The sequence below is a fragment of the Mandrillus leucophaeus genome, unplaced genomic scaffold, assembly GCF_000951045.1.
Source record: "Mandrillus leucophaeus isolate KB7577 unplaced genomic scaffold, Mleu.le_1.0 Scaffold1083, whole genome shotgun sequence".
Classification (NCBI taxonomy): Eukaryota; Metazoa; Chordata; class Mammalia; order Primates; family Cercopithecidae; genus Mandrillus; species Mandrillus leucophaeus.
In genome coordinates this window covers 29,299-57,297 of record NW_012099021.1, presented here as the reverse complement: position 1 = coordinate 57,297, position 27,999 = coordinate 29,299, and the positions used below count along the sequence as shown (strand labels likewise).

Sequence of the window (27,999 nt, the reverse complement as noted above, 5' to 3'; positions counted from 1 at the left end):
CATTTCTGCAATAACAACATATATTGGTACAGACAGGTCTTTATTGTTGACATATTTTCTCATGTAATCCTTGTAGCAACCCTGAGGTAGGTTTTTGTTATCCCCACTTCACAAATGAGTAAACTGATGTCCCTAGGTTAGGTTACTTGCCGAAGATCACACATTTATTAGTGGCAAAGCCACTGATCATTCCAAACCCAAGGGGACTCTTTTGAGTAGTTTGCAGGCTGCTACCAAGGAAAGCAGAGGAGAAAACTTCAAAGGGGCAGGACTGGATCATTGACTGGAGCTTGAGGGGCTCAAGCACCAGGGATGAACGAGGCACATTCACAGGCCAAGACCAGTACTGAGTAGGAGAAGCCTAGAGCATGTGCGAGTGGTCAAGCAGGAAGAGGTCTTGAAGTTTGGTGAGAGTTGACAATGTCATCAAATACACACAGAGCTCAGCTTCCAGGGACTGGAGAAACAAGAAGGCCTCCAGCAGCTACCAGTTCAGGGACTGGCCACAGTCAGTCAGACTCAAAGACAGCTGAAAGGCAACAAGTCTTCCAGACCCAGGAACCTCTGGCATCTCAGTGGTAACTCCATTCCAGCAATCACCCTGTTCCAGGCAGGGCAAGGCCAGGCAGAGCTGCCACAGAGTGACGCCATCCTAGCTTGGTCTCAGTGCAGTGACCTCAGGGCAGCGGTCCCTTAACTTTGTTAAGGCCTTGAAAATCTGACAAAAGCCATAAAACCTCCCCCACAGAGACATACAGACACACATGTACAAACAATATTTTGCATACAATTTCAGGGAGTCCATGGACCCCAGGTAGGGGGGACTCTTGCTTTAGGGCAAGGGTGTCACCCTGAGTAAAGTCACTGATTGTGAACCTATCTTTATACTGCTTGTATATCCTATGACTGTTCCCCTTCTGTTGTTCCCTAATCATCAGAATGCTGTTAATTTTCAATGGGAGCCAAGGAAATGGGGTACAGCCTACACTCTAGCCAGAGAAAGCAGCTGTGACATGGCAGTGGTGGCAGCCAAAGGGCAAAAACAAAGAAAAAGATGGAGTCATGTGTACTGCTGCCCTTCCCAGCCAGAAAGTCACTTTACGAGCTTTTCTCTACTCAAATTTAGAGTAAGGTTGTGGGGCAATGGGGAGAGGGGCAGTGTTTCAGTTCCTTTTAGAAAGGAAAGCCATTCCCTCTATGGCTACAGGGTCTAAAGTTCTGCAGGTAATATTCCTATTCCAATCTTCTCCCTCCCCATCCCTCATAAATATTCCTAAGCATCAGCCCAGTCATTCATGCACATGTGGCCAGGTCTCCTATGAACACCATGTATTTACACACACTCATTCATGGAAGGAAAACTGAGATGGGGAAGATCTCAGGGCAGAGACTCCATGTCACAACATGGGGATCATGCACTCCCCACAGAAATTCAGATAAACTTGAAGAATAAGCAGAACCATCCCAAGGACTCAGTGCACATTCGCCACCAACCACCTCCAGGGCTCTTCCTTCTGGTCAGGCTCCAACCAGAAAGCAAAGTCATAGCTATGCCTTGTGCCCCATCTCCAAAACTAATGGGCCCAAGATAGGGGGCCAGGGATGAAGGGTCACAGGGGTTCAGATGTTGGGCAGAAGCCCTGACTGCTGCAGAAAGCAGTTCTGATCTTTCATGGCAATTGGGAATCAGGCAAAGGTCTGACTCCAAGTCCATCCAGACTCAGAGAGAACAGACACTAAAGTCCAAGTAATCACTCATACTCAAAAAGAACTCAGAGGCTGGGATGGTCTTCCAGGCCTAGTGACCCCAGCATCTCAGTGGTCCCTCCGTTCCAGTGATCACTTATACACTAGTGGTCATTTGCCCAGCTCTAGATGGATGTTTCATCACATGTGGCTAGAGGAGCCCCAGTTAGCCGAATGTGGGCTGGGCTTGGGCAAGGATCAAGCAGGAAGGGTGGAGAGAATCCACCAAAGCCACTGCTCCTCTTGGCCAGGGCCAGGGGCAACCGCTCATCTTCAGGAGAGGGGGAGGGAGGGTCTTGGCTGTAGCTTGTGGTCCCAGAAGGTGGAGCCCCCAGGTCCAAGCCCACCTTATCTCTAGCCAGAAGTTCCCTCTGTCGCCGTCGCTGCTGACGCCGACCAATCAGAAGGAGAGTTAGGGATGCTGCGAGAACCCCCAGGAAGAAGCCAGCCAGTCCCGCCCCCACTGTGTGGGCCCGGCTCGGGGCATCTCGCTGGCTGCCCCACACCAAGCTGTAAGCTGCTACCACACGGGCTGCCCCACCCTCCTGACATTCACAGGCATAAGCGCCCATGGCCCCTGGGGTCACCACCACCTCCAGTCCATCCCGCCGGGGGGTGAGTACAGTCACTCCACTTGGCTGGTGCCACACACAGGATGCCCATGCTGAGCTTGGAGAACACGGCAAGACCACATGCGCAGCTGTAGCCACGGGAACTTCAAACACTACTGGACGTTCTGCGAGAGACAGCAAAGGCACAAAAGGAGGTAAGGCTAAAGGCTGGAGATGTGATGAAGAAAAGTGTGGGGTGATGTCAATCATGAGAAGGGGCTATGGAGACTAAGCTAAAAAGGGGATTCCCAAAGAGGCTAAGGCCCAAGGTACCTGGCTGCCACATCCTCCAAGATCCAAGGTTTAGAATGGTTCCAAAATGAACAACTCTCTAGCCCCTTTCCATCCACTCCACCCACATTTCCCTAAGCCATACAGACCACACAGACCTCCAGGCTCTTTGGGACACAAAGAGGAGACATCTGCTGACTCTATGTCTTGGACCAACCTATAAAGAAGAGAATGCTTGGTAAATCCAGTGTCAACATTCCCTTCAATCCTCCTCAGTATTACTGAAGACTCCCTCATTCAATACATCTCCCATCATCTCAGAAATCACTCCTGAAATTATCAGTCAAGTTTCTCCTCATCACCAAAATTTTCCCCAACACCTCTTAATATTACTCATGACATTTCATGCATGCATCTTTCTAGCAGACCATGGATAGCTAAATTTGCACTAGGTCTGTTGGAAAGATGTTTAGTGGGGGTGCTTTAAAAGAAACAGAATCTTCTAAGAAATGAACCTGGTTCTCCACAACCACAAGATTTCTCTAGGGAAAAAAAAAGGATAAAAACTATAGGGATTTTTTTTCTCTTATTTAAGACAAAGAGCAAATTCCTTTTCTGCAGAAGCTAATCAAAATTCCTTTAGGGTCAGTGAGGTGATTTTTTGTTTCCTAAAAGCTGCTTGTCTCTACAAAGGAACTCTTCAATAGTGGTTGATATATACTGGCCTATGTGTTATTTGAATGGATCTGTTTCAAATAGCACAGTCCTGGTACTTCCAGGATTTGGGTGGACTATATCTGATGGAGGACAGCAAGATGGACTGCTCACTGCTGAACTCTCTGGCACCACTCCCAGAGGCCGGGAAGTCAATGAGACCCCTACTAGGGTTGTCAGTGAAGGCCAGGTAAAAGGTCTGAACACACAAAGCCTCAATCAAACACAGACTCATCTGAGTAGGAACTCCTTCAATATGAATTGAGGTCCCTGAAATGAGCTCCAAGACTGGTATGAATAGATGGAAGTTTCTTGGGTAAAACCAAGGTTGATTAGTCTAGCTGAGAGTGAGGAACACAGGAAGACCACATGTACAGCTGCTGCCACAGGAACTTCTCAGTCTATGTTCTTCTCCCTTGGATGAACTGAGGTATGGGAAATGTACACAAGAACAACCCAGAACACTGGCATAAACACACACCCCACACTCTCCCCCCTCCCCCTACTCACGTATACCTGAAGGGAATCCTTGAAGCTCAAATATAGAGGATATCCAAGACCAGTGAATGCTTATTTTAATGGAAATTAAAACAATAAAGGACAGAATAAAGCCCTTGCTTTTGTCTTAGATGTTTAAAAATTCTCCCCCAGAAAACTAAAAGACCAGGTTAAAGTTCTTAACCAAAAAGGCAAAGCTGGCCAAGCCTGTCATCCAAGAATTACTTTATATCCCCAACTGGCAAAAAGTCAAGAATCTGATCAATAGATGGCATAAGATTTTACACTTATAATTAAAGACAAATATCAGAAAAACAAAATTAAATGTTATGACTATTCTAATTATATGTCAGTTTTTTCTTTCATATCTAGCCCTACAGATCAGCTATTATTTTAAACATTTCACTCTGTTTTGACATGTGTGAATTAATCTGTTTTATTCCAAAAGACAAGTACTTTTACCTCTAAAGAATGTGTAGCCATGGGGTTCTGTAATATTCTGGGGTTCTGTATATACTTGAGGTTCTGTAGTATACAAATATGCTATAAATTAACTGGACTTCAAAATAGGAAATCTCAAGGTCAGTTTGCAAAAACACTTCCAAATCAAGTAATTAAAAATACTTCACTGGAAGATCTCAATGTTAAAAGACACTTAAGAAACATATCAACCAATTACAATTAATAAACATTATTTGGATACTGACATAAACTATTTTTTTTTTTTTTTTTTTGAGACGGCGTCTTGCTCTGTCGCCCAGGCTGGAGTGCAGTGGCCGGATCTCAGCTCACTGCAAGCTCCGCCTCCCGGGTTTACGCCATTCTCCTGCCTCAGCCTCCCGAGTAGCTAGGACTACAGGCGCCTGCCACCTTGCCCGGCTAGTTTTTTGTATTTTTTAGTAGAGACGGGGTTTCACCGTGTTAGCCAGGATGGTCTCGATCTCCTGACCTCGTGATCCGCCCGTCTCGGCCTCCCAAAGTGCTGGGATTACAGGCTTGAGCCACCACGCCCGGCCAACTATTTCTTAAATATATGCAATTGAAGAAATCAGAACATTGACTGGATATTTGATTACATTAAGAAAGTAAGTTTTTGGCATGATAATGGTAATATGGTTTTTTTTTTTAAAACCCTTGTATGTTAGAGATACAGACAGAAAGATTTATGGATGAAGTGAAATGATGTTCAGGATTTGCTTCAAAATAGTTGGGAATGAGCAAACGTACTGAAGAGACAAGATTAACCAGAAGCTGATGGTTGTTGAAGCTGAGGGATGGATGCATGGAAATTCATTACACAATTCTCTCTACTTTTGGCTATGATTGAACTTTCCCACAATAAGATGTTTTTAAGAGTCCTGGGCTAGGCGGAGTGGCTCACGCCTGTAATCCCAGCACTTTGGGAGGCCAAGGCGAGTGGATTGCTTGAGGTCAGGAGTTCCAGACCAGGCTGGCCAACATAGTGAAACCTCATCTCTACTGAAAATAAAAAATTAGCTGGGTGTGGTGGTGGGCACCTGTAATCCTAGCTATTCGGGAGGCTGAAGCAGGAGAATCGTTTGAATAAGGGAGGCGGAGGTTGTGGTGAGCCAAGATGGCGTCACTGCACTCCAGCCTGGGCGACAGAGCGAGACTCTGTCTTTAAAAAAAAAAAAAAAAAAAAAAGTCCTTATCTAGTAGAGATACATATTGAAATATTTAAGATGAATATGATATGATGTCAGGGATTTGCTTCAATGTGACATATGCTTTTAAGCTGCTAAATGGAAAATGGATGGTAGCAGCCCAAAATGGTCAAAAGAAGACCAATTAGATTATTAGAGTAGTCCAGTTAAGAAGCGATGATGGCTTGGACTAGAGTGGTAGCAGTAGAGGTGGAGAGAAGAGGGTGGACTAAGGACGTTTAGGGGCTAGAATCAGTACAAATCATAATACAATGTGGGCAATTTCTGGCTTGAGCAACTGGATGCATGGAGGTCCCTTTACTGGAATGAGGAAAACCAGAGGAGGAGCATGTGAGAGAAAGAGGAAACAATACCGCACACTTTGATTTGCTAAATTTGAGTTGCTTATGAAGCATCCAAAGGGAATATCAAGTAGACAGTTGGATGGGGAGTTCCACAGTTCAACTAGATATATTTGTGGTTGTCATTAGCAGTCAGATGGTATTGAAAGTAATGAGAATAAAACTGCCTAGAGATAGCATGAAAGTGTAAAGAGAATGGGTGCAGGACTGAACCCTGAGGAATATCAACATTCAGTAATTGGATGGGAAAGTGAAGGAGACCAAAGAATGCAGAGTCATAGAGACCAAGAGTAAAGTATTTCAAGGAAAGAGGGAGTGGACAACTGTGAAAACACTTCCAAGAGCTCTTGTAAGATGAAAACTAAGAAGCGTCCACTAGAGATAGCACACTGTCAGGTCAAGGCAGGTCCAGCAGAGAGGCAAGAGGCAAGGACATTGATGAGGTGACACTAGATGGACAAACAGATGAGTTAGTATGGACTGACAGAAGGACACATGAGTGATGTAGACACTAACAGACAGAAAAAGAAAACAGCCTCTGGCAGGGCAGCATTAACAGATGAGAAACATAGACATATGGATGGGACAGAGCCCTGGCACAGTAAGCAAGAAATCCAGGCAGCTACACTCACCCTCGGTGCTGCCCAGCGTGGGCCACACACTCATCCAGCCGGAAGCTCCAGGCACAGACTGGGTCCTGGGCCAGGATGCATTCTGAGCAGCTCTGGAGACGGCCACAGTTGGTTGTATTCACTTGTGTCACCTCAGTACGGGAGCCAACCAGGAGCCAGCTCTACAAAAAGGGAGCGGGGAAGGGGAATACACTGGATCTCCCAGACCTCAGGGTCACAAACTGGCTCTGGACTCAGATGTCTCCCCAATAGATTCTCCAAAATCTACAACTCACGTGGTACAATTTCATGTTCTCAACTGGCTGTGGCTCTAGGAATAAGGCCAGATCTTCAAGAACGCTGAGCTGAGCTCCGATCCGCACTGCTCGATGGAGGTGTCCATCTTCTAGGGGACAGGAAAGGAACAATAATAATGACATAATTGCCCCGTGCCTGGGACTCAGACATATATGTATTACAGTACTCTCTCTGTGACGAGAATGTGTATGCACTAGGTAGGCAACCTGCTTGACCACTAAATATACCTGTCCCCAGGTAGAGCACATCATACTCTTTCCCTGAGAGGCTGGTCACCCTGTGGGCCACGACTCTGAGATAGGCTGTATCTGTAGTGACCAGCAGGGGGTGGCCATCAGCTGGAAACACTGGCCTGTCCATGAGTGGGTGGTCCCGGATGAAGGTGAGTACACGGTCAGGCAGGGAGAGAGATGAGCCAAAGTGCCGGAGCTTCATGTTGTTGGTGATGCACTAGAGGAAATACAGGGGTGGTGACAAAGTTTCCCACGAACAGGACACGCCAGTGATGCTTGGTGGGGCTCTTGCCTTAATAGCAGCTCTCTACTTCAGGCCTAGAATGAAGATCTGCCCCCTCACCTCTCCAGGTCTTGGCTGGGGCACATCATTGTCCATGACAGGAAGTCCTCTGTTGCAGTCATGTTTTAGTTCTCTGAAGGGACCGTTCATCACTGTCCGAATGTCTTGTGGTCGGAAGGCACAGACAGCAGAAATGGCAGCCCCCTCCCTGGAATTCACAGGTTGGAGCTGGATATCTGGAGGGGTCTAGGGGACAGCAACTCATCCCTTGTCAAATGAGATGACCCCCAAGAAACACACAGCGAGCCATGCAGCCAAAGGCGGGACAGCCTGCCCGCTCTGGAAGAGACAACACTGACATTGTGCCATCCCCACTTATCTCCCACCCTGTAACTGTCCTCCACACCAAGACCCCTCACCACTGGGAAGAAAAGATGCCATAAAAGATGGGAGTCCCTGCCCCAAGCTCAGGTCGAAGCACAGCAACATCCTGCAGGACACTGGAGGCCCGGCCATGCTCAGGCCCTGGACAGAGCAGGTCAGCTTTCAAAAACGTCGTCCATCTCTGCTGGAGAGTCTTCCGGCCCCCAAGGTCCCCCTGCGGTGACGAACACATGGGAGATTCTCTTTAGATGACCATCATTGGGCAAGGAGCATGGAGACCAATTTAAGTTTCCTTCTGACTTCAGGGCAGACATAGACAGATGGGGAGACAGATGCATACAAATGCAAGGACAGGGAGCCACACAGAGTAGCTGCAGGGATAATGAGATACGGGGGTGAAGGGGTCACAATAACAATGACAGTGACTAAGTTAACTGTGCACTTATAAAGTACTACATTATGTATTTTACGTAAGTTACCTCATTTAATACGCAAACAGCCCTCACAGACAGGCATCATTATTATCCTCTTTTTATAGACAAGTTTCAAAGACACTAAAGAACCTGGACAGAGTTGCAAAGGCAGTTAAGTGGTGGGTGGAGCAGGGACTTGAACCCTGGTCTGTCACCAGTTCCTCCCTTTAACCTCTACACTAGTCCACCTCCTGTAGACAGTGTGTCACAAGGGTAATTGTGGGTGTCAAAGAGGCCAAAGCCTCTCTCTCACATTCCTCAAGCTCCCAGAAGAGAAGTCAAGGCAGAGAAAATAGGAGACACGGGAGAGATTTAAAGACAGAGACCCAAAGAGGAAAAGATAAGACAGGGGGACAGACAGAGCAGGAGACGACAGACAGACAGCTGGGATGGGGTCTCACCGCACACACACGGGCCACCCGTGGGACTTTAATGCGCTCGTATGAGTCAAATGCTCGGGAAGTCTCCGTAAAGAAGAAGTAGATTTCGTCGTCTCCATCTTCATCCCCCCATTCGGCTGGGCTCAAGGCCACGGCTGCGACAAAGGCTGGGGCTGGGAATACCAGTGGCCTCAGATCCTCACAGACACAACCTGGGACTTCCCAGACTCCACCCCATCGGTCCCCCCAGAGGACCCCTCTCCCTCTCCCCACCATTCAGCCAGGACGGTAAGGTGTCTGTCCGAATCCAGTCCTCGGCACGACCCACTGCTCGGGTGATAATCGGCTCCGTCCCCAGGTAGTTTTTCACAGTGGCAGCATAGAGGACCCCCCCTGCAGGGCGACAGGGAGGAGATGGGATATCAGTGACCCACTGAGGGAAGCAACAGAGGTCACAGGCAGAGTAGGGCATAAAGCAGGGCAGCGACTCTCAGGGACTAAGCACCCATGAGTGCCAGACACTGCTGAGCACATCAAAGGCATTATCGCAATTAAGGAAATCTAGACATAAACTCCTCCAGGGCAGTCAGGGAAACCAGCATTAAGAAAATACTGTACAGAAATGTCCATGTGTATGAGAATAAAGGCGTCCCTCATAAAAATCAAGCTTGTTTCTCTGGGGCTTTTTTGTTGCTGTTTCAGTAACCCTGTAATGTGCTGACTGTACTGTGACTCTCCAAAAGGGGCATCTGCTTTGTAACAGGTCCCCATCTTATTTAAGTTGTCCCACTCTGGTAAATGTCTCAGGGAATGAATGTTCTTTCTGAACATTAGTGGGCATACACTGCTTTAGAACAAGTCACAATTTTAGAGAATACTAGACTCACTTGGGGAAGTGATTTAAATGCAGATACTTGGGCCAGCAATTCTCATTCAGTAGAGCTGGGGTTGGCTCAAGAACCTGCATTTCGAAGAAGCAATCAGAGTAATCGGATGCAGGTAATTCAGGACCTCACTTTGAGAGATACTGGCCTAGGAGATGAGTGGAGATTTCACAGGCAGCCAGGAGAGGCAACAAGGAATCAGGTCCTCCCTCCTAGTATAGTGGAGAGGCAAAGGTGCTTGCTCCAGGGATAGTGGGGATTGAGTAAGAGACAAATCACAGACACTCTGGGAAGGAAGGGGGGTTCAGCTCTGTGGGCTGAATGGGAGAGAACTGTAGCCACTCTGAGTACCACCACTAATGGGTCTGACCCGAGTAGGAGGAAAATGAATCAGAGAGTAGTACCAAGTCATGAACACCCTGGGGGTGTGCTGAGTATCAGAGGCACTCTGGAGAAAACAAGGTGGTATGCCTTCACCAGGTACTACGTACAAGGAACTGTGCCGGGTGCTAAGTAAATCCCTGGCCCCAAGAACCCCCATGTGAGTCAGGAAGACAAGTGTGTAATCAGATTCCGGGAGGCACAGACTAACACATATGGGGGACCCAGCTATATCTACCGGAGGGAACAGCATCTCAGAGGCAACATGTGAGCTGGGTATGGGAATAAGAAATTTGCCAGATGGAAGGAGGACTTCAGGGAGGAAGACAAGCAAGCAGTGAAGAGGGGAGCCATGCTCAGCCATGTGGGGGCAGAGGGGCTGCTGGGCAGGGCCAGTGAGCAGAGAGGAAGCTGGAGGTGTGGGGATGGGCACTCTGTGGTTAGTCTGCTCTGCCATGCCAGCAGATATGCACTTTACCCTGCAGGTAAGCGTAAAACTGCAGAGACTTTTTTAGGAGGAAAGTGATATAAACAGTTTTGTTTTTAAAAAAGATAATGCTACTTAAAAGGCTATTCATACAGTCCAGGCAAGAGTGAAAGGCCCAAAGTAAGACAGAGGCAGAGGAAATAAAGGGGCTGGATTTGGAAGGTATTTCTGAGGTAGAATCCATTAACAGGATTTGAAATTGATCAACTGAATATGAGATGAGACAGAATGGAGTAAACCAATGTTTCTCAAGGTTTCTAGCTTATAAGACTGATGATAGTTGGTGGTGACATTATTAACCAAGACAGCAAATGATAGAACAAGGCCCATAAAAGACGCAGCTGGAGAGGAAATGAGTCCACTCGTTGCACATCCTAAGGCTGAAGTGCCTTCAGGATATTAGTCAGAGATCCTGGAAAGCAATTAAGGGAAGGGCCTGGGCAACAGGGCCAGAGACAGCAACTTGGGAGTCATCACACTTCATGCTTAAGTCATGACATGAAAGTCATAGCCAGGGAAAAAGTTAAAGCCAGAAGAGAGCCCTGGGGAACACTCCCATTTAAGGGGAGAGCTACCAAAGGCAACTGAGAAGATCAAGTCAGAGAGGCTAGAGAAGCAAGACAGGCCAATGTGCTGGAAGCGGGTGCATGAAAGCTCAGCCAGAACCACAGGGCTCATGCACACTGGGGGAAGTAGTAGAGAGTGGGGGGCCACTTGGAGGGAAGCATGATCATCCTGGGGTCACAGATGCTCCAGAGAAGCAGCATGTCTCAGGCACCAGAAAGGTAACCAGCACTGAAGAAACACTCTACGTAGAGAACAAGAGGGCCAGAGCCCTACAAGGGCAGCACTGCAGGGTTGAAAGCCTTCTTTTGGGGTGGGGAAGTGAGACTATTCCATTATTTGCAATTTTAAAAAGAATCCAAGTGTTTGGGAGCCAGGAAGACTTGGGTTTGAACCCTGACTACTTAGTGGTACTATGATCTTGGGCAAAACAACTTTCGAAGCCTCAGGTTCCTCAAATGCAGAATAGAGATAATGCCATCTTCCACTCAGAATAGCGCTAAGGGTTAAATAAGATAAAGAGCCCTAGCTAAGGCCTGGCACATGGTTGACATTCATTCATGTTAGCTCCTTATGAAACTTCAAAGGGCCATATGCTCAATCTGCCACCAGAAGAGGGGGAAGCTATACAAAGATATTCCATTCCCTTCTAGAAAATTTCAGGAAAGAAAAACCAAGTATTGGTCAAAGGTCCTGGCAGAAAATGGAACAGCAAATGAGCCAACCCACTGTACTTCCAAGGGGGAAAAAGTTGACACAGAGGCCAGAGTTTGAAAATGTTCCCTAAGAGCATGACACATTAAATGCTCTAAAATCAAAACCCTGGTAGAAGCCTTGTCATGGATACCCTAAGAATAGGAGATGTGGTAAAGCAGATGCTGGGATCATGACTTGGTATGTAGGGTTGGAGAAAAACAATCATAAATATTCTGGAAACAGTAAAGGACCACAGATAACCATGCAAAGATTCAGCAGTAGATGGAGGTCACAAAACTTCCTAAGTGACCAATGGGGGAATCAGCAACACTGGAGCCCAGAAATGCTGAGAAGTGCTTAGTCACTCAGAGTGGAACAGCCAAGGATCAGCAGGAGGGATCAGACACTTTGGGAGGAAGTAGCAGGGCTCCAGGTGCCCTAAGAGTACCAGGGGGCTTGCAGCACATCTTACAGACACACATACACACCCACCCCCCTACACAGCAGAAAGAATAGCAACCATTACAATGTTGAGCATAGGAGTCCACAAGATCACCACATGCCCTGGACTCTTCAAGACACTCTCAATTCCAAATATTGTGATTGTGATACATTGTTTATATAATAACACTGACCATACAACTGCTTGGCAAATTATTGCTGAATGGATCAAGACCACATCTGCCATTGGCAAAAGATGATGTGCAAAAGCGAGTAATTCCCACAGTGATGAGTTTGCTCAACAAGCAGGTTAGAAAACATCACCAGGAATAATTCAACCCTATTTTTATTTTTTTAAAAATATGTATATATGCCTGCAAGCATGGGAAAGATTATTCATTGAATAATCCTTGTTTTTTGTAGTTAGCATCTTTTACTTTTATAGTGCAAAAAAACTAAGATATTTTCATTTTGAAAATACAAAAAAAAAAAAAGACATTGAAAGCCACAAAAGACGAAGAAACACACTCAAAGAAAAATCATAATTGTGTGTAAAAATAGATCTCATCTTGCCAGATGGAAAGCCTATAAACATGTGTCATGGCAGTGAATATTTCTCTACAGCCTGGGGGTTTAAAATTTCCATTCTGGCATCAAAATGCTTCCTTTTAAAGGAGATTTACAATAGGAATTATCAGTTCATTAGTGTGTTTGTTACTTTTTGGTTTGATGTTGTTGTTGTTGTTTGAGACGGAGTCTAGCTCCGTTGCTCAGGCTGGAGTGCAGTGGCGCTATCTCGCTCACTGCAACCTCCGCCTCCCAGGTTCAAGCGATTCTCCTGTCTCAGCATCCCAAGTAGCTGGGATTACAGGCACCCGCCACCACGCCCAGCTAATTTTTGTATTTTTATTACAGACAGGGTTTCACTGTGTAGACCAGGTTGGTCTCGAACTTCTGACCTCGTGATCTGCCCACCTCGGCCTCCCAAAGTACTGCAATTACAGGTGTGAGCCACCACGCCCAGCCTACTTTTTGTTTTTAAGACAGGGTCTCACTCTGTCATCCAGGCTGGAGTGAAGTGGCGTGATCAGCCTCAACCTCCTGGGCTCAAGCAATTCTCCCACCTCAGCCTCCCAAGTAGTTGGGACCACAGGCATGCGTCACTATGCCTGGCTAATTTTTTTTTAAAGACAGAGTCTTTTTTAAAGACAGGGCCTTTAAAGACCTTGTCTTTAAAAATTAAATTTAATTTTAAATTAATTTTAAATCAATTAAATTAAATTTAATTTTTAAAGACAGGGTCTCAGTACGTTGCCCCAGCTGGTCTTGAACTCCTGGGCTAAAGCAATCTTCCCACCTTGGCCTCCCAAATTGCTGGGATTACAGGTGTGAGCTACCACATCTAGCCTTGTACATTAGTTTTAAAAAGCTGATTTTGATTTTTTTTTTTTTTTTTGGCCGGGCGCGGTGGCTTATGCCTGTAATCCCAGCACTTTGGGAGGCCGAGGTGGTTTGATAACCTGAGGTCAGGGGTTAGAGACCAGCCTGACCAACATGGCAAAACCCTGTCTCTGCTAAAAATACAAAAAATTAGCTGGGCGTCGCAGCGCGTGCCTGTAATCCCAGCAACTCAGGAGGCTGAGACAGAAGAATCACTTGAACCCAGGAGGCGGAGGTCGCAGTGAGCCAAGATCACACCACTGTACTCCAGCCTGGGTGAGAGAGCAAGATGCTATTTAAAAAAAAAAAAAAAAAAAACGGATTTTTTACATGCCCTGGTCTCCTTTCTTCTTCCACTCCCTTTTCTTCTCATGGTCAGACATTTTTCGGGATAGACAGCTCCTACTCAAAAAGTCTTTTCCTTATTTAAGGATTGAGCCAGCTGGATACTTAAAAAAAATTTTTTTAAGCCTATTATTGGGCATAATTAGATGATTGGAGATGCAGTGTTGACTCTACATTTCCCTCTGTCAGGCATGTAGGATTTCTGTAACTGTCTTGTTTTCATGTGTGAATGCTAGTGTCGGAGATTTAAGAGGTAGACTTGGCCTCAAAATGCTGGCAGCATGCAGTGCATCTGGAACATTTGCAGAGCTCCTTGGCAGATGCATTCATCACAAGATGCAATGACACCAAAACCATATGATAAAAACACAGGATGGGTTCCCAAAGAGAAAGAGCAAAGTCTTCTGCTCTTCTTGATAGAAACCCTATCCATTATAGGATGTGATAGGGAGGCCCAAAGACGACTGACTGCTGTCCCTAGCTTGGGTACCTGAGTGAGTATGGCACTATACACTCAGAGGAGGGAAGACTGATGGAGAAGTAGGTTTGGGGGAGGTGAGTAAAGACAATGAACTCACTTTGGGGCATGATGATTTTGAGATTCCTGTGGGACATCCAACTGAAGATGTCTGGAAGGCAGTAGGACGTGTGGTCTGTACCTCCAGGTAATGTCCAGGAGGCAGATGTAGATTTGGGAGCCAACAGAATGCAACGGAAACAGAAGCCATGGGGCTCACTGAGATCACAACTATATAGAGTAAGAAGAGAAGAGGCTCTTAGGTAGAAGCCCAAGGAACTCCAACATTTAAGAATGAGCAGAAGACGAAAGCCCTATCAAGAAGACTGAGAAGGAATCACCGATGTTCTTATGCTAACGTGAATGTCAAAATATTCATATTTTTCCAAATTAGAACAGCGCAAATAAAGACAAGGAGATCATTTTCTTAATTGTATCTAAGTACAGTACAGATAAACTTCATATTTGAAAATAAGATTTCTGAGGCTTTCCCAAAAGAAACAGAAGTACCAATAAACACATGAAAAATTGTTCAACCTCACTAACAGAAATGCCAATCAAAATATGTAAATATCATACTGGACTTTGTAGGAGGTCACTGTTTGTTTGTACATATTACTTGGGACTGGCAAGAGTGCAATGGGACAGGCCCTTTAGCCACTGCTGGTAGGACTAACTGGAGAGCAATTAATTTGTCCAAATCCATCAGGCACCATCAAAATATTTAGACTTTTACACCTAGCAATTCCACTTTTTGGATTGACTCATATGCAATTAAGTAGATTAATGCAAAGAATTATGTAACAGGATTCCTGCTACAGCATTATTTATAAAAACAATAATTTTAAAATTTGAATGTATAATTACATAGAAATAATTAAATCATGCTACATCTATCTACGTATGCAGTACAATTTATGTAACTGGATGCAATTGCTAAAAATCATGTTTTGAAGAAACAATTTCTGTGATGAGAAAATGCTCAGTATACAATAGTAAATGAAATATACATAATTCCAAGTTATAATAAATACGCAGACACATAGACACAGTAGAAGAAAACACTCAAAATACTCCAAAATAATAATAGTGGTTACTTGGTAATGACAGAATTACATATAACATTTTTACTTTCTTCTTTATATATTTCTACATTTTCTAAATTTTCTACAATGCACAGTGTAATTTTTATAGGTTTAAGTAAATACTCCTATTATATTCTAATCATATTTTCATTATTAAAAGCTCTTTTCATTTCAAAATACTGCTATTATCTTTAAGGACATTTTTTTAGAACCTAATTGGGAATTTTGGTTCTAATTTTTATATAATGTTACCACTATTTCTATACTGCTATTTTCAAAACAGAGGCAAAGTAAGGCATAATGAATCATTCTAGAAAGCCCCAAGTAGATGCTAGCCCTCATGTCAGACCAGGAAAAACTTTTAAATTGTAACCCTGTAAAGTAATAACTGCAGATGAAAATGTATAATATTAGTATTGACTATGATTTGGGTCTGAGACAGCTAGAGACAGAGTTTCCACATTAACTGAAGCCATTAGGAAGTGAGTTCTGATCACCTCCATCAATTATCAACTGAAAGTCAACATTGAATTTTATTTAAAAAAAAAAAAAGACTTAAAACCTTTTTGAAAATGTTCCTCCCACTTTGTCTCACAACGATCTTCTTTATGAAATTTGTATTCTTATGCTCGCTTCAGCAGCATATATACTAAAACTGGAAATTTATATTCTTAAACCACATTCTAATACGAATTCACTTGCTGACTGAATAAAGAGAAATTACTCACAGAGGGCTGCACATGCTTAAAGATTACTGCTTGAGGCCAGGTGTGGTGGCTCTCACCTGTAATCCCAGCACTTTAGGAGGCCGAGGCGGGCGGATCATGAGGTCGGGAGTTTGAGACCAGCCTGACCAACATGGTGAAACCCCATCTCTACTAAAAATACAAAACTTAGCTGGGCATGGTGGCGGGGGCCTGTAATCTAAGCTACTCAGGAGGCTGAGGCAGGACAATCACTTGAACCTGGGAGACGGAGGCTGCAGTGAGCCAAGATGGCGCACTGTACTCCAGCCTGGGTGACAGAGCAAGACTCCATTTCAAAAAAAAAAAAAAGAAATTACTGCTTGAAACAAAAGTATGATAAACGATTATCTTAGATTGTTGCAAGTAAGTCATTTTGTTGATAAACAATTTTATAGACTCAAGAGACATCACAACCATGAAAACTCAGAAACCTTTCTTAATGACTCGGAGTTTTGCCAAAGATGTTGATAAAAAACCTATCAAAATAAACTATCAACTAAACTGTTTTATTCCAACATGTATGAGTATAAGGAAGGTTTCATCAATTTCAACAGTAGATAATGATAATCATGACAACTCAAAATATTGTATTTAGTCAATATATACTTTATGCTCATTTTCAAAAACTTTTATTTTTCAGAAAAAGGTAAGTCATTAACTATAAGACTAAAGACTGATGTAATTTGTACATCTTTTAAGACTTTCCCTAAAAAATAAAGTCATGCATAGGAAAAAATTTTCATCATTAGATCTTGTGTCCCAATTTTTGTTTTATATAAAATATTTCCCAAAAATATAGGCAAAAATTAATTTTATGATACAGTTGGCAAAAAAAAACCAAGGAAAGAAAAAAACAGTTGAATGATGCTGAGTCAACTGATTAGCTAGCCGGGAAAAATTAATTTAGATCCCCCTCTCATGCGATTCATCAAAATAACTCCAAATATTAATAGATCAAAGAGTTACATGTTTGGAAAAAAAATTTTAAGAAAAAATGTTATCTGCTCTTTAAGTGAAGGATTGAGCTTAAAAATTATATACAATCACAAAGGAAAAGATACGTAATTAAAAAGCTAATATCCTACCTCTTAACTGGTCCAAGAACATGAGCAGAGGATTTACCAAAGAATAAATAAAAATAAGTACTAAAACATGAAAAATGTTCAACTTTACTAATATTCAAAGAAATACAAATAAAAACGAGGTGCCATTTTTAGTCTCAAAATAGCAAAGATTTTTTAAAATGAGAACAATACATTCTGGTGAAATGTATGTGAAAAAAAAAGGCTGCTCTCATTCACTACTGATTTAGGGTGTAAATTGGTATACTCTTTCTAGAAACTCAATTAGCAACAGATAATGAGCCATTAAGTGTTCACACCCTTTGAAACAGTAATCCATTTCTAGGAATCTTTTTTTTTTTTTTTTGAGACGGAGTCTCGCTGTGTCTCCCAGGCTGGAGTGCAGTGGCGCGATCTCGGCTCACTGCAAGCTCCGCCTCCTGGGTTCATGCCATTCTCCCGCCTCAGCCTCCGAGTAGCTGGGACTACAGGCACCCGCCACCACGCCCGGCTAGTTTTTTGTATTTTTAGTAGAGACGGGGTTTCACAATGTTAGCCAGGATGGTCTCGATCTCCTGACCTCGTGATCCACCCGCCTCAGCCTCCCAAAGTGCTGGGATTACAGGCTTGAGCCACCGCGCCCGGCCGCATTTCTAGGAATCTTAAGAGGCCAACCTAAAATGAGAGCAAAAATGTATGCACAAAGATGTTCATTATAGCAATATGGGTAACAGCAAAATCTTTGAACTAATTAAATTTATATAAATAATATGGAATTGTTTAATTCGTGGTATGTTAGCAGAATGAGTAACACGTCATTAAACATTATCTTTATAACGAATTTTTAAATTACATAGAAATGCCTATGATATAAAGTTACATGAAGAATTCAAAATTACATCCATGTAGCATGACATTTAAAAGTTTTATAATGTGCACATGCTCATAAAATTTCTATTAACCTGCTTGTTTTACACCATCACAAGAAAATGGCTTTTCGCTGAATTTGGAGGGTGTATGTTGGGTGGTCTGATCTAAAATTCAGGCTATGTGGCACAAAAACAATTTGCTGTGTGGCTGCTAACAAATTAGTCATTCTCCAGAAGAGGTTTAGGTTTGTGATAGACCCATTTCACACTTAAGCAATCATAGACAGCTTGTTCAAAAAAGTACTAGCAGGAATTTATTTAATAGTCATTACTGACTCCCCTGAGCAACAAAAGACTGGCCAGCAAATGTATGTGCATGAATGTACATGGGTGTGCACACACATTAATATCTATCTAGGATATGATATGGTTTGGATGTTTTGTCTCCTCCAAAACTCATGTTGACATGTGACCTCCAGTGTTGGAGGTGGACCTTGTGTGAGGTGTCTGGGTCATGCAAGCAGATGTTTCATGAATGGCTTGGTGCTGTCCTAGCAGTAATGAGTGAGTTCTCACTCTGAGTTCACAAAAGATCTGGCTGTTTAAAAAAGCACCTCCTCCCTCTCTCTCTTGCCCCCTCTCTCACTATGTGACACACGGCTCCCCTTCACCCTCTGCCATGATTGTATGCTTCTTAAGGCCCTTGCCAGAGGCAGATACTAGCACTATGCTTCATGTCCAGCATCCAGAACCATAAGCCAAATAAACTTTTTTCTTTATAAATTACCTGGTCTCAGATATTTCTTTATAGCAACACAAATGAACTAATACAGGATATATCCTAAAATATTAGCAATAATTTTCTAGATAGAGATATTTTAGAATTGCACTAATATGGTACCACTAGACACATAGGGCTATTTACATAAAATTAAGTACAATTTAAAATTCCTTCCTTCAGTCACACTAGTCACATTTCAAGGGCTCTATAGCCACAATAGCTAGTGGCTACTGTATTGGACAGTGCAGATCTAGAACATTTCCATCGTTACATAAACTTCTTTTGGCCAGTGCTGTTCTAAAAGTTTTTTTCATGTTCTTCTTTATACTTTTTCCAAATTTATTACAATATGCATTGTAGTATATTCCACTTATTAACAGGGAAAAAAACACTATGAGAAAAGAAAATAAGGTTAAGAGAGGAAACATTACACTAGAGGTGCAGAGGACACATTCTGCAGAGAGAATCCTGGGGATATCATACTAGGTGGGGAAAAGCAGGTGGTCACACAGGCACTCAGGGAAGAACAGGAAAGGCTAAAAAGAGACATGGGAATAATAGACATTCCAAGGTAAGAAAGAACACAGAAATTCTAACAGCAGGGGTGGGGAAGGAGGCAATTAGAGCAAGAAGTTACAGGTTCTTGTCTCTCCCCACTCACCAGCCATTACAGCTGCTGACCGCTGAGCTGGCTCAAAAGGACATTTCCCCCGGCCACTCTCAAGTCTTTCAACCTGCTGGAAACTGGACACGTCCTATAGACCAGAAGGGGGCAATTGGTTTAGGGGTCACAGGGCAGGTTCACGGTGAGAATTACAAAGATGGTCAGATGAAGGAAAAGGTCAATTCCCATTCCTCTCCCCTTCCACTCCCCACCCCCAACTACCATCCCCATATATCCAGTCAGCTATTCCTGATGCCCCCATCTACTCCTGCATTTCTCATATCTGCTATCCTTTGTTCATCAGTTTATTCCTCTTCCCTCGATTCCCCCAGTAGCCAACACCCACATGCCCTAATGAAGAAATTCCTAGGACAGCCCAAGAAGCACCTAAGAGGCTGAAGGTACACTGCTGAACTGTAGGGTTTGTAACTGGTTGGAGAATATGCTACATGACAAGAAGGATCAGGAAGAAAGCAGGCCTCCTGAGGACTGGAAACCTTAGGAAGGACAAAGAAAAGTACAGGCCGATAAAGGACTATCTGAAACACAGAGGCCTAGAGAGACAAGGGCCATCCTCCTCCTATTCCCCACCCCAAGGATGAAAGAGCTGCATCATACGACCAAGGGCAGAGGATGGGGGAACCTGCAAAGTTGGTAAAGAATGACCTGAAGCTCAGGTCAGAATTTGAGAGTGGTAGATAAGTACCTTCCTCACCCAGGGACTCCAGAGGGACTGCCCTGGGCAAGGAACAAGAGGTGTAAGAACTTCATCATGGCCAGCCAGAAGTTACCTTAGTCTAGCATTTGGCACTAAGAGAGGCTTCAAGATAACATCTAAAAACAAGGATGATTTCAACCTAGGACTGAGAGGGAAGTTAACAGTGGCTGGTTGGGAGTCAAAGTTATGGCATGGAGATGCCAGGTATTGTATCTTTAGTTCACAAACTGGGGTGGGCATATGGTGTTATTGGAGCCTAATTACTTCCATGGTAGCTGTTGCAGAAATATCAATATATATCCCCCAAACATAAGTGTACTATTAGCCCACTCCAATTGCTCATCTCTTGCTCTAGATGGCAAACAAGGTTCTATTTTACTGAGAGTCTTGAAGAAGGCCTGTTAAAACTTTGGAAGTACCCAAAAAGGGAATGCTGGGTCAGAAGAGTCTGCTGGAATGGAGGGCTCCACAGAGGCACAGCACTCCAGCTGTGTGACAGTGGGAGCACCCTCACCTCAGGAGAAAGATGGATTTGGTGAGAGATTAACAAAATGGCTGGGCACTCTAGAGATGTGGTATGTACCTGCTGCTGCTTCCCTTCTTACCTCTCACCTAAAGCATGGCAGTAAACTCCTTTCTCCACATCATCTAGCCACCCCCAACAACCAAGTTATTCTAATAGCCACCCAAGATTAATCTTCTGAAGTATTGGTCACTGACTTAATAATAAATTTTTGTGCAAGAGAATGAGAAAATAGCCCAGTATTGCCCGGAGTACAACCTCATTAGCCAAACCTACTTATTTTCAACTACTTCTCAAAATGACCTTTGTTCTATCCAAACCAGATCACCTGTTATTCCTGGAAAATAAATTAAGTTTTCTATGCCTATAACTACTGCCTTACATTTCTCCAAGGACTAAAGGGATGAACTTTTTCTCAGTTCTCATTCTCTTTATGTGCCATTGGATACTTTTGATCCACCCCCTTCCTTGAAATATTCTATTCCTTGACTCTCCTGAAACTCAACCCTTCTGGAATCCCTCCTGTTATTTCTCTATTTCCTTCTTCTTCTTTCTAGCTCCTACATGTGTATCCTAAGAATCTATCCATAGTCGCTTTCACATATGCTTCAAAGATCTCATTCATTCTTTCCAGCCAGATATTCTGTGCAAATCATTCCCCAAACTCTCCAAATCTGGTATCTTCCAAACTCTAGCCCATATTTTTATTTGACTGCTGGACTTCCTCACAGAGATTTCTTAGCTGCCCCTTAAAACTCAACATGTCGAAACTAATTCTCTTTTAGTTTTCCCCAATGGCATCATCATGTCATCCAGGTTTCCAACCTTTGAGGAAGTGAGCCTCCTATTAACTAGATAGGTTATGATTATTGCATGGTCAAAATGACATTTAACTCGGGTCTGAAAGAGATATGACCACTCCACTACATTCTCTATCTGAATGTTGAGATTCTTCATTGTATCGTCATTGTGTCAGTCAGCAGCATAGTCTCTCAAAATCAGCTGTCGTAAAGCAAAGTCCCTGAAGCTGAAGGCCAGAGCTGGACAGGAAGGCTCTCTCTGAGCTATGGGTTGGAACTGGTCCTTTGGCCTTGGCCAAGAGGAGTTCAAGGCATAGAAAGGACCTTTCCCAGGTGGCTAAGAAAAAAAGGAAAGAAAAGAAAGATGGTTCCTAGTACATGAAACACATCAAATGCCACAAGAAATTGAAGACAGGTAAGGTCTTCTGGGCTGTAGGCTAGACTAAGGGACAGGATAGTGGAACAGAGCCAGAGACAAACACAGGTTTAAATTTTGGTTCTGCCTCTGCTAGCTATACAATCTTAGACACAATACTTAATTTCTCTGAACTTCAGTTTCCTTACTTGTAAAATGGAAATAATACCTAAATCTCATGATGTGGTGATAAGAATTAAATTTAATCCTTAATGTAAAGTACCTAATACCAAGTCTTCATCAAAGCAGATACTCAGTTGAATGGTTGCCGTTGTTGTTGTTGTTGTTAGAAGTCTAACATTTTTCTCTGTTAACTGCTGGAGGTCCCTCAGCAAAACAAATTACGATATTTTCCTCCAATGTTCAATGAGCTATCACTGAAGGACAGCATTGCACATTGTGGGAGCCCTTAGATCCAATGCTTGAACTTCCTTTTAGTAAGAACCTTCATTTCTCCACAATCAACTTTGAGCAAGTTGCTGTGTCCAAAACAAAGCTCTCAGATAATTGTTTATATACAGTCTCAAAGTCATCAGTCATCATGAGAGGTTCAGCAGTGAGGATAAAGGAAGAACTTGGTCAAGCAGACTGGGGCTGCTGGGTAGTAGGATAAGACAGGTTAAGGCAGAAGAGAACTTTCAAAACGTCTACAGAGCAGACAGGATGTGTATCAAAGGGTTACCAGAGCTGACCTTTTGGGGCTAGTCTCTATATTCTCCTTCAGACAAGCCTTGACCAAAGGATGGGCCCTCATTTCATAAGCCTGTTAGACAGGAGGGTTCAGGGAAAGAGCTGAATTTGTGGGAGTTCAGGACATAGACCCCTGGCTTCACTCTTCATTGCTGATGTTCCTCGAGAAGAGATAGGCATCCAAGTCACACCAATCCTGATAGGTATGTCCAGAAAGAACATTTTCTGTCTAGATACCTTATATAACAACCACTAGAGTCCCACCTCAGAGAAACAAGGAAGAATTAAAGGCCCTAGGAGACTAACTTGGAACAATCACACTGTCTATAAGCCATGGCTCTGGCATTCATACCCATGGGATCCCCGAGCCTGGCAGAATGGAAAAGGACAAATATGGCAATGGCAGTACCACTGCTACCTTATAAACTTAAGGAAAACTGTAGGGAAATCAGACCTCAATGTTACCTGAGGGAATACAGAGATTTTCAACACCACCCTGAACTGAGAACCTTTCTAGAATGAGGGAGCTATCCAGATGCTGGTAGGGAGCCTGTATCACTTGCATTATGAAAAGGACTCAACATAAGTCCAACCCACCCCAAGGCAGCCCAGGGGGACTAACTGGAGCAATCATGCATATGATTATGATTAGCATCCTAAGCCAGAGATATGAGGGTGGTATGCAACAAAGAGGGGTTTAGAGATACACACTGACTTGATTCAGGTGGCAAGGATTACTGAGGACTGCAGAAGAGTCAAGACAAGATCTACAGTTAAGGATTAGGTCAAAAAAGGGAGCTGTTATACTCCCTCCTATTGCTCTACAGAGCAGAAAGGGAAGCTACTGGATATAAAGGATATGCGAGGCTTCTGACTCACCCTAGGGGCTTGTCACAAATGTGAGTTGCCAAAAGACCAGTGCTGACTACTGTGTAACTGATGGGAAAAGCTGGGAGTTCAGAAACAGTCATCAGTCCCAGAGATTATGACTAGCCTAGATGTGATTAGGGATACACATGTCCCAAGCCTGCCTGTGTTTGAGGGCGGTGATGTCCAGGCCTTCAGCAGCAATAAACAAGATCTATAAGAAAACGTGATTGACAGAGTGCCCGCCCTGAAGGCAAGATCCAGAATATGGGGCCAGCAGATATTACATTAGTGGAAATGACATCAGAAGCCATGAGAGGAGAGTCACAGCCCACACATAATGAAGCTGGCAGTGGAAGTAAGAGAAAGTGGTAAGATACAGTCACATGCTATGAAAGGAAGAAACAGGCAATGGGCTTCACTAATTAAGAAATGAACCCAGGCTGCCTGGACAAAGCATGCACAGGGCAAGGGAAACATGAGTTTCTGGTTTCTGAAGTCTCTCCCTGGATTTGTTGTTTCCCCAGCCCAACCAGCATCCCTAACTTCCTTAACTATCCCACTACGTCTCTCTTTACACTTTGTATATCTTACCCTCTCCAGACAACCTCCCTTTCCCTCCCTCAGTGGTTTACACATACCCTCATCCCATGAGGACAGCCCCTACACCCAATGCTTATCATGCACAATGGTTGCCTTGACCATGCCCCGATCATGGTAGCTCACAGAAAACCCTTCCCATCCTCCCACCACCACCCCAAGTAACTCACACTGGTGCAGGCACCCTCTCCCTCTCCTCCCACCCCTGTCACTCACAATAACCCCGCACTTCGGATCAAAAGCGAAGGTGCCACAAGTGAGGAGGTGAGAGGCATTGGCAATGGCGAGAATCTGGACAAAATTGTGACATTCGTCCTGGGGGTCAGAGATGGTTAGAAAGAATCAGAAGCAGCAGGTACAAGGAAGGGTAAGGTGACGTCAGGACAGTCAGATGCAGCTTTGGGATCGGAGATGATGGGTGATGGCATGGTGTTAAGAGTCTCTGCCTGGGCCCAGTGGGATGGAAGCATTACAGGGGACTGAGAGTCAGGGCTGGGCCAAGGTCTCAACTGACACTCAAGACAGGACTCAGATTTACACCTACCTCTTTCTTGCCTTTCTTCCTACAGTTCTGTCTGTGAGCCTCAGGAACCATCCAGTCAATCTGAGAAAAGAGGAGTGATCATTTCACCCAGATTCCCCTAACATCAAACTCCCACAATGTTAGAGGAGATTAAACCTCCATCAGTTTGGGAACTTCAAAAGTCCCCCTAGAGCACTGTTTTTCAAATGGAGGTCCCCACCCATTAATGAGTAATAAAATCAATTGTGAAATCATGACCAACATCATTTTTAATGAAATAGAATATATCAAAATATAAGAGAGTAGATATTGTTTCAAGAAAGGTTTCTTTTAGTACATAATTGTGTACTGGGCCACAATACACAGTACACACTGAGTATCCCTTATCTGAAATGCTTGTGATCAGAAGTGTTTTACATTTCACATTTTTTCAGATTCGGGGATATTCACAGAATACATACTGGTTGAGCATCCCTAATTCAAAAATCCAAAATCCAAAATGCTCCAATGAGCATTTCCTTTGAGTGCCATGTTGGCACACAAAAAGTTTCAGATTTTGGAGTATTTTGAATTTCGGATTTTTAGATTAGGGATGCTCCAACTGTATAGTTCTTAATAATGGTCAAAAAAAAATTGAAAGCTGTTTCCCTATTGTAATTTTAATGATCCCTCTGCCCATTGTCACCTGAAACCTGGTCACTGTGGTCTCCTCCCCATCATCATGAACCTCCTTCATATCCTCCCCAGTCACCCTGATCCCCCATACTCTTAGCTAAGAAAACAAAGTGGATGATGTCTCCCAACTCACCCCCTCCTACTACCCCTGCGGTTACATCTTTAGTTATTATCAAATCTCCCACACACACACTCATAAAATCATAGATTTAATCACATGCTACGGGGTCAGGGGTCCTTCCCTCTCGTCTCTCACCCTGCGGGGTCTCTCCCCTGAGAAGGGCAGAGATAAAGCGAAGATGGTGTCCCGGGCGCCAACGTAAAGTGTGTGGGAAGCAGGATCCACAAGGAGAACAGAGTAATTGTATGTCTGAGGGACAGCGAACCTGGTGAGATAGGAGTCAGCCTCTAGCAGGAAGACAGGAGACAGTGATGTTAGCCATTGTTTCCTAAGGGTCGAGTCCACAAGAGCAAAACCAAACGGGCCAATTTTTGTTTTCTTCCAAGTACCATTTATTTAGCAGCCATGGGGGAGAAACGGAGCCTTGACAAGTGAACCAGAGATAGATGAGGCCAGAATATTTAGCACACAATCCAGTGGGTAAGTATGCTTTTTCTATAAAAACAGAGCACTAGCCAGACGCAGTTGCTCACGCCTGTTATCCCAACATTTTGGGAGGCTGAGGTGGGTGGATCACTTGAGGTCAGGTGTTCAAGACCACCCTAGCCAACATGGTGAAATCCCATCTTTACTAAAAATACAAAAAATTAGCTGGGTATGGTGGCAGGCACCTGTAATCCCAGCTACTTGGGAGACTGAGGCAGGAGAATTGCTTGAACCCCGGAGGCGGAGGTTGCAGTGAGCCAAGATCACGCCACTGCACTCCAGCCTGGGTGACAGAGCAAGACTCCATCTCAAAAAAAAAATCTAAACCTCATATCAGCATTCAAAATTATTATCTATTTAAAGATTGGAATAAGTTGGCATGAATTTACCTTCCTAGCTCAACCTCTGGTTCTGGGGACCCTACTCCTGCACCAATACAGCTCTGCTCTACCTGCTTCCTCTGCTCAGTACCCTCAAGAGGGTAGAATGGACACCAACCCATTCATTCCTAGATGTGCTGATGTGAGTCCCACCCACTCCATCCTCCCACACCCATACTTACCTCTGTGCTGTATCCTGCCCACTCTGTCATGCTTAGTATAAGCCCTGGATCAACTAACTTCCCCTCATATCCTCAACTCCGCTTCACCTTGCTTGCCATCTAGACATCTCTGGATGCCTGCACATCAACTCAGCCCGGCAATCTCAACTTACTTTGTGGCTACTGCTTGGTGCAAACTGAAACCCCAGGCTCTGGCCACAACTTCGCCTTCGGGAATCACAGCATTCCTATATGGCACTCGTCTGAGTTTAAACTCTAAACTACTATTAACCAGTCCAGAGTTGTTGCCAACAGGTGGTACTCTTGGCTTCACTGGTTCTGTCTGCCCAAGGTGCTGATAACACTCAATCCCCACTGAGAAGACAAGATTCATGGCCACGCTCATACCCACCTCAGCAGTCTAAAATGTGAATCGCCCCAATGATCACTTCTAACCTTGTGACGTCTCCTAGCTTCTTCCATATCTTTTCAAAGGATCATATCCCCCTCCTCTATTTTTCCTTCTGAAGACTTGAAAAATCATTTAAGCAGAACTTTACATCAGCACATTGAATGGTTTACCAATATTCAATGTAGGGAATGGGCAGAGACGCAGCAAGGAACGTTGAGGAAGTTAGGAGAGTTCACGTGGATCCAACAATGGGAGAATGGGAGCTGGTGTCAGAGATGTTAGGGGAGCAGGAGGAGGGTTAGGAAGATTAGGGCTGTGAGAAGGGCCAAGAGGCTCGGATGATGTGTAGAACTGATAGGGAAATGAATTGGAGAAGATGGAAATGCTGAGCTGGGGACTGGAATGGAAAGCTGGAGTAGAATGAAAGACTGATGGGTCTGAAAGCAGAGTTGGCGTCAAGCTGGAATGATGGACCCAGGTGTGTGTGCGGGGAAACAGGGGACTAAGGGAGACGGAACTTCGAAATGAACGACCTCTGGCAGCCCCCACCCGAGCTCTGGGCCTCAGTGTCTGCACGGTGAGGACTGGACGCTACCGCGGTTCTGGGAATAGGGCCTGCTGGGGCAGCCTGGGCGTGTCGTGGGAGCCGAGGCGCGAGGCCCAGGCTGGGGATGCGGAGCTGCGGGGCGCGGGGGGGATGCAGAGGGGATACGGTGAAGTGCGAGGGTCTCGCCCGTGTCCCGGCGGGGCGTGGGCGGCGTGGAACGCCATACACCAGGCTGAGAGGCCCGGGTCCCGCCGCGCGGTCTGGGGAGCAGGTGGGTGTGGGTGTGGGCGCGAAGGTCTGAGGGCGTGGGCGCCCGCGCCTTACCAGAGATGGGAAGCGAGGTTCTGGGCACCGAGCGGGGGACGCGGCCGGATACCGGGCCGCTCAGCACCGCCAGTAGCAGCAGAGGGAAGGGCGAGGCTGTAGGCGGCCCGGGACCCGGGCGGGGCCGTGCATCAGAGGCCGGCATCTTTGGCTCCGCCTGGCCGCGGGTGCAGCGCAAGCTACTGCCTTTGCTCAGGGCCGCAGGGCTACCGGCCTCGGCCCCACTCGGGTCCCCTCGGCTTGGTCCGGCTCGGCCTGAGGCTGAGGGATGAAACACCGCCTGGCTCC

The 27,999-nt window shown here is 44.7% G+C and overlaps 1 protein-coding gene across 3 annotated transcripts; it reads right to left on the bottom strand.

The window, feature by feature from the left end:
• Positions 1-21: 21 nt before the first annotated feature.
• On the bottom strand, positions 22-27,999 carry SEMA4F (sema domain, immunoglobulin domain (Ig), transmembrane domain (TM) and short cytoplasmic domain, (semaphorin) 4F). 3 transcript variants are annotated; one of them, XM_011987175.1, is made up of 14 exons: positions 27,712-27,999; positions 25,537-25,688; positions 24,627-24,686; positions 24,299-24,397; positions 19,467-19,560; positions 8,782-8,901; positions 8,530-8,681; positions 7,691-7,869; positions 7,332-7,479; positions 6,983-7,205; positions 6,734-6,843; positions 6,459-6,619; positions 2,747-2,805; positions 22-2,482 (listed from the first exon to the last, which is right to left on the bottom strand). In XM_011987175.1, the coding sequence occupies exons 1-14, from the start codon at positions 27,854-27,856 to the stop codon at positions 1,872-1,874; spliced, it is 2,313 nt and encodes a 770-aa protein (XP_011842565.1). In that variant the 5' UTR covers positions 27,857-27,999; the 3' UTR covers positions 22-1,871. The 3 variants fall into 3 exon arrangements, with proteins under 3 accessions (XP_011842565.1, XP_011842573.1, XP_011842581.1); XM_011987183.1 differs by lacking the exon at positions 24,299-24,397; XM_011987191.1 differs by lacking the exons at positions 8,530-8,681; positions 8,782-8,901; positions 19,467-19,560; positions 24,299-24,397.

Excerpts from the sequence above, each read along its gene's own strand:
- SEMA4F (XM_011987175.1), bottom strand. The coding sequence starts at position 27,856 with ATGCCGGCCTCTGATGCACGGCCCCGCCCGGGTCCCGGGCCGCCTACA. Across the intron at positions 7,870-8,529 it reads GGGTGGCCCGTGTGTGTGCG|GGGGACCTTGGGGGCCGGAA; the intron begins GTGAGACCCCAT and ends TCGTCACCGCAG. Across the intron at positions 2,483-2,746 it reads GTGTCCCAAAGAGCCTGGAG|AACGTCCAGTAGTGTTTGAA; the intron begins GTCTGTGTGGTC and ends TGTCTCTCGCAG.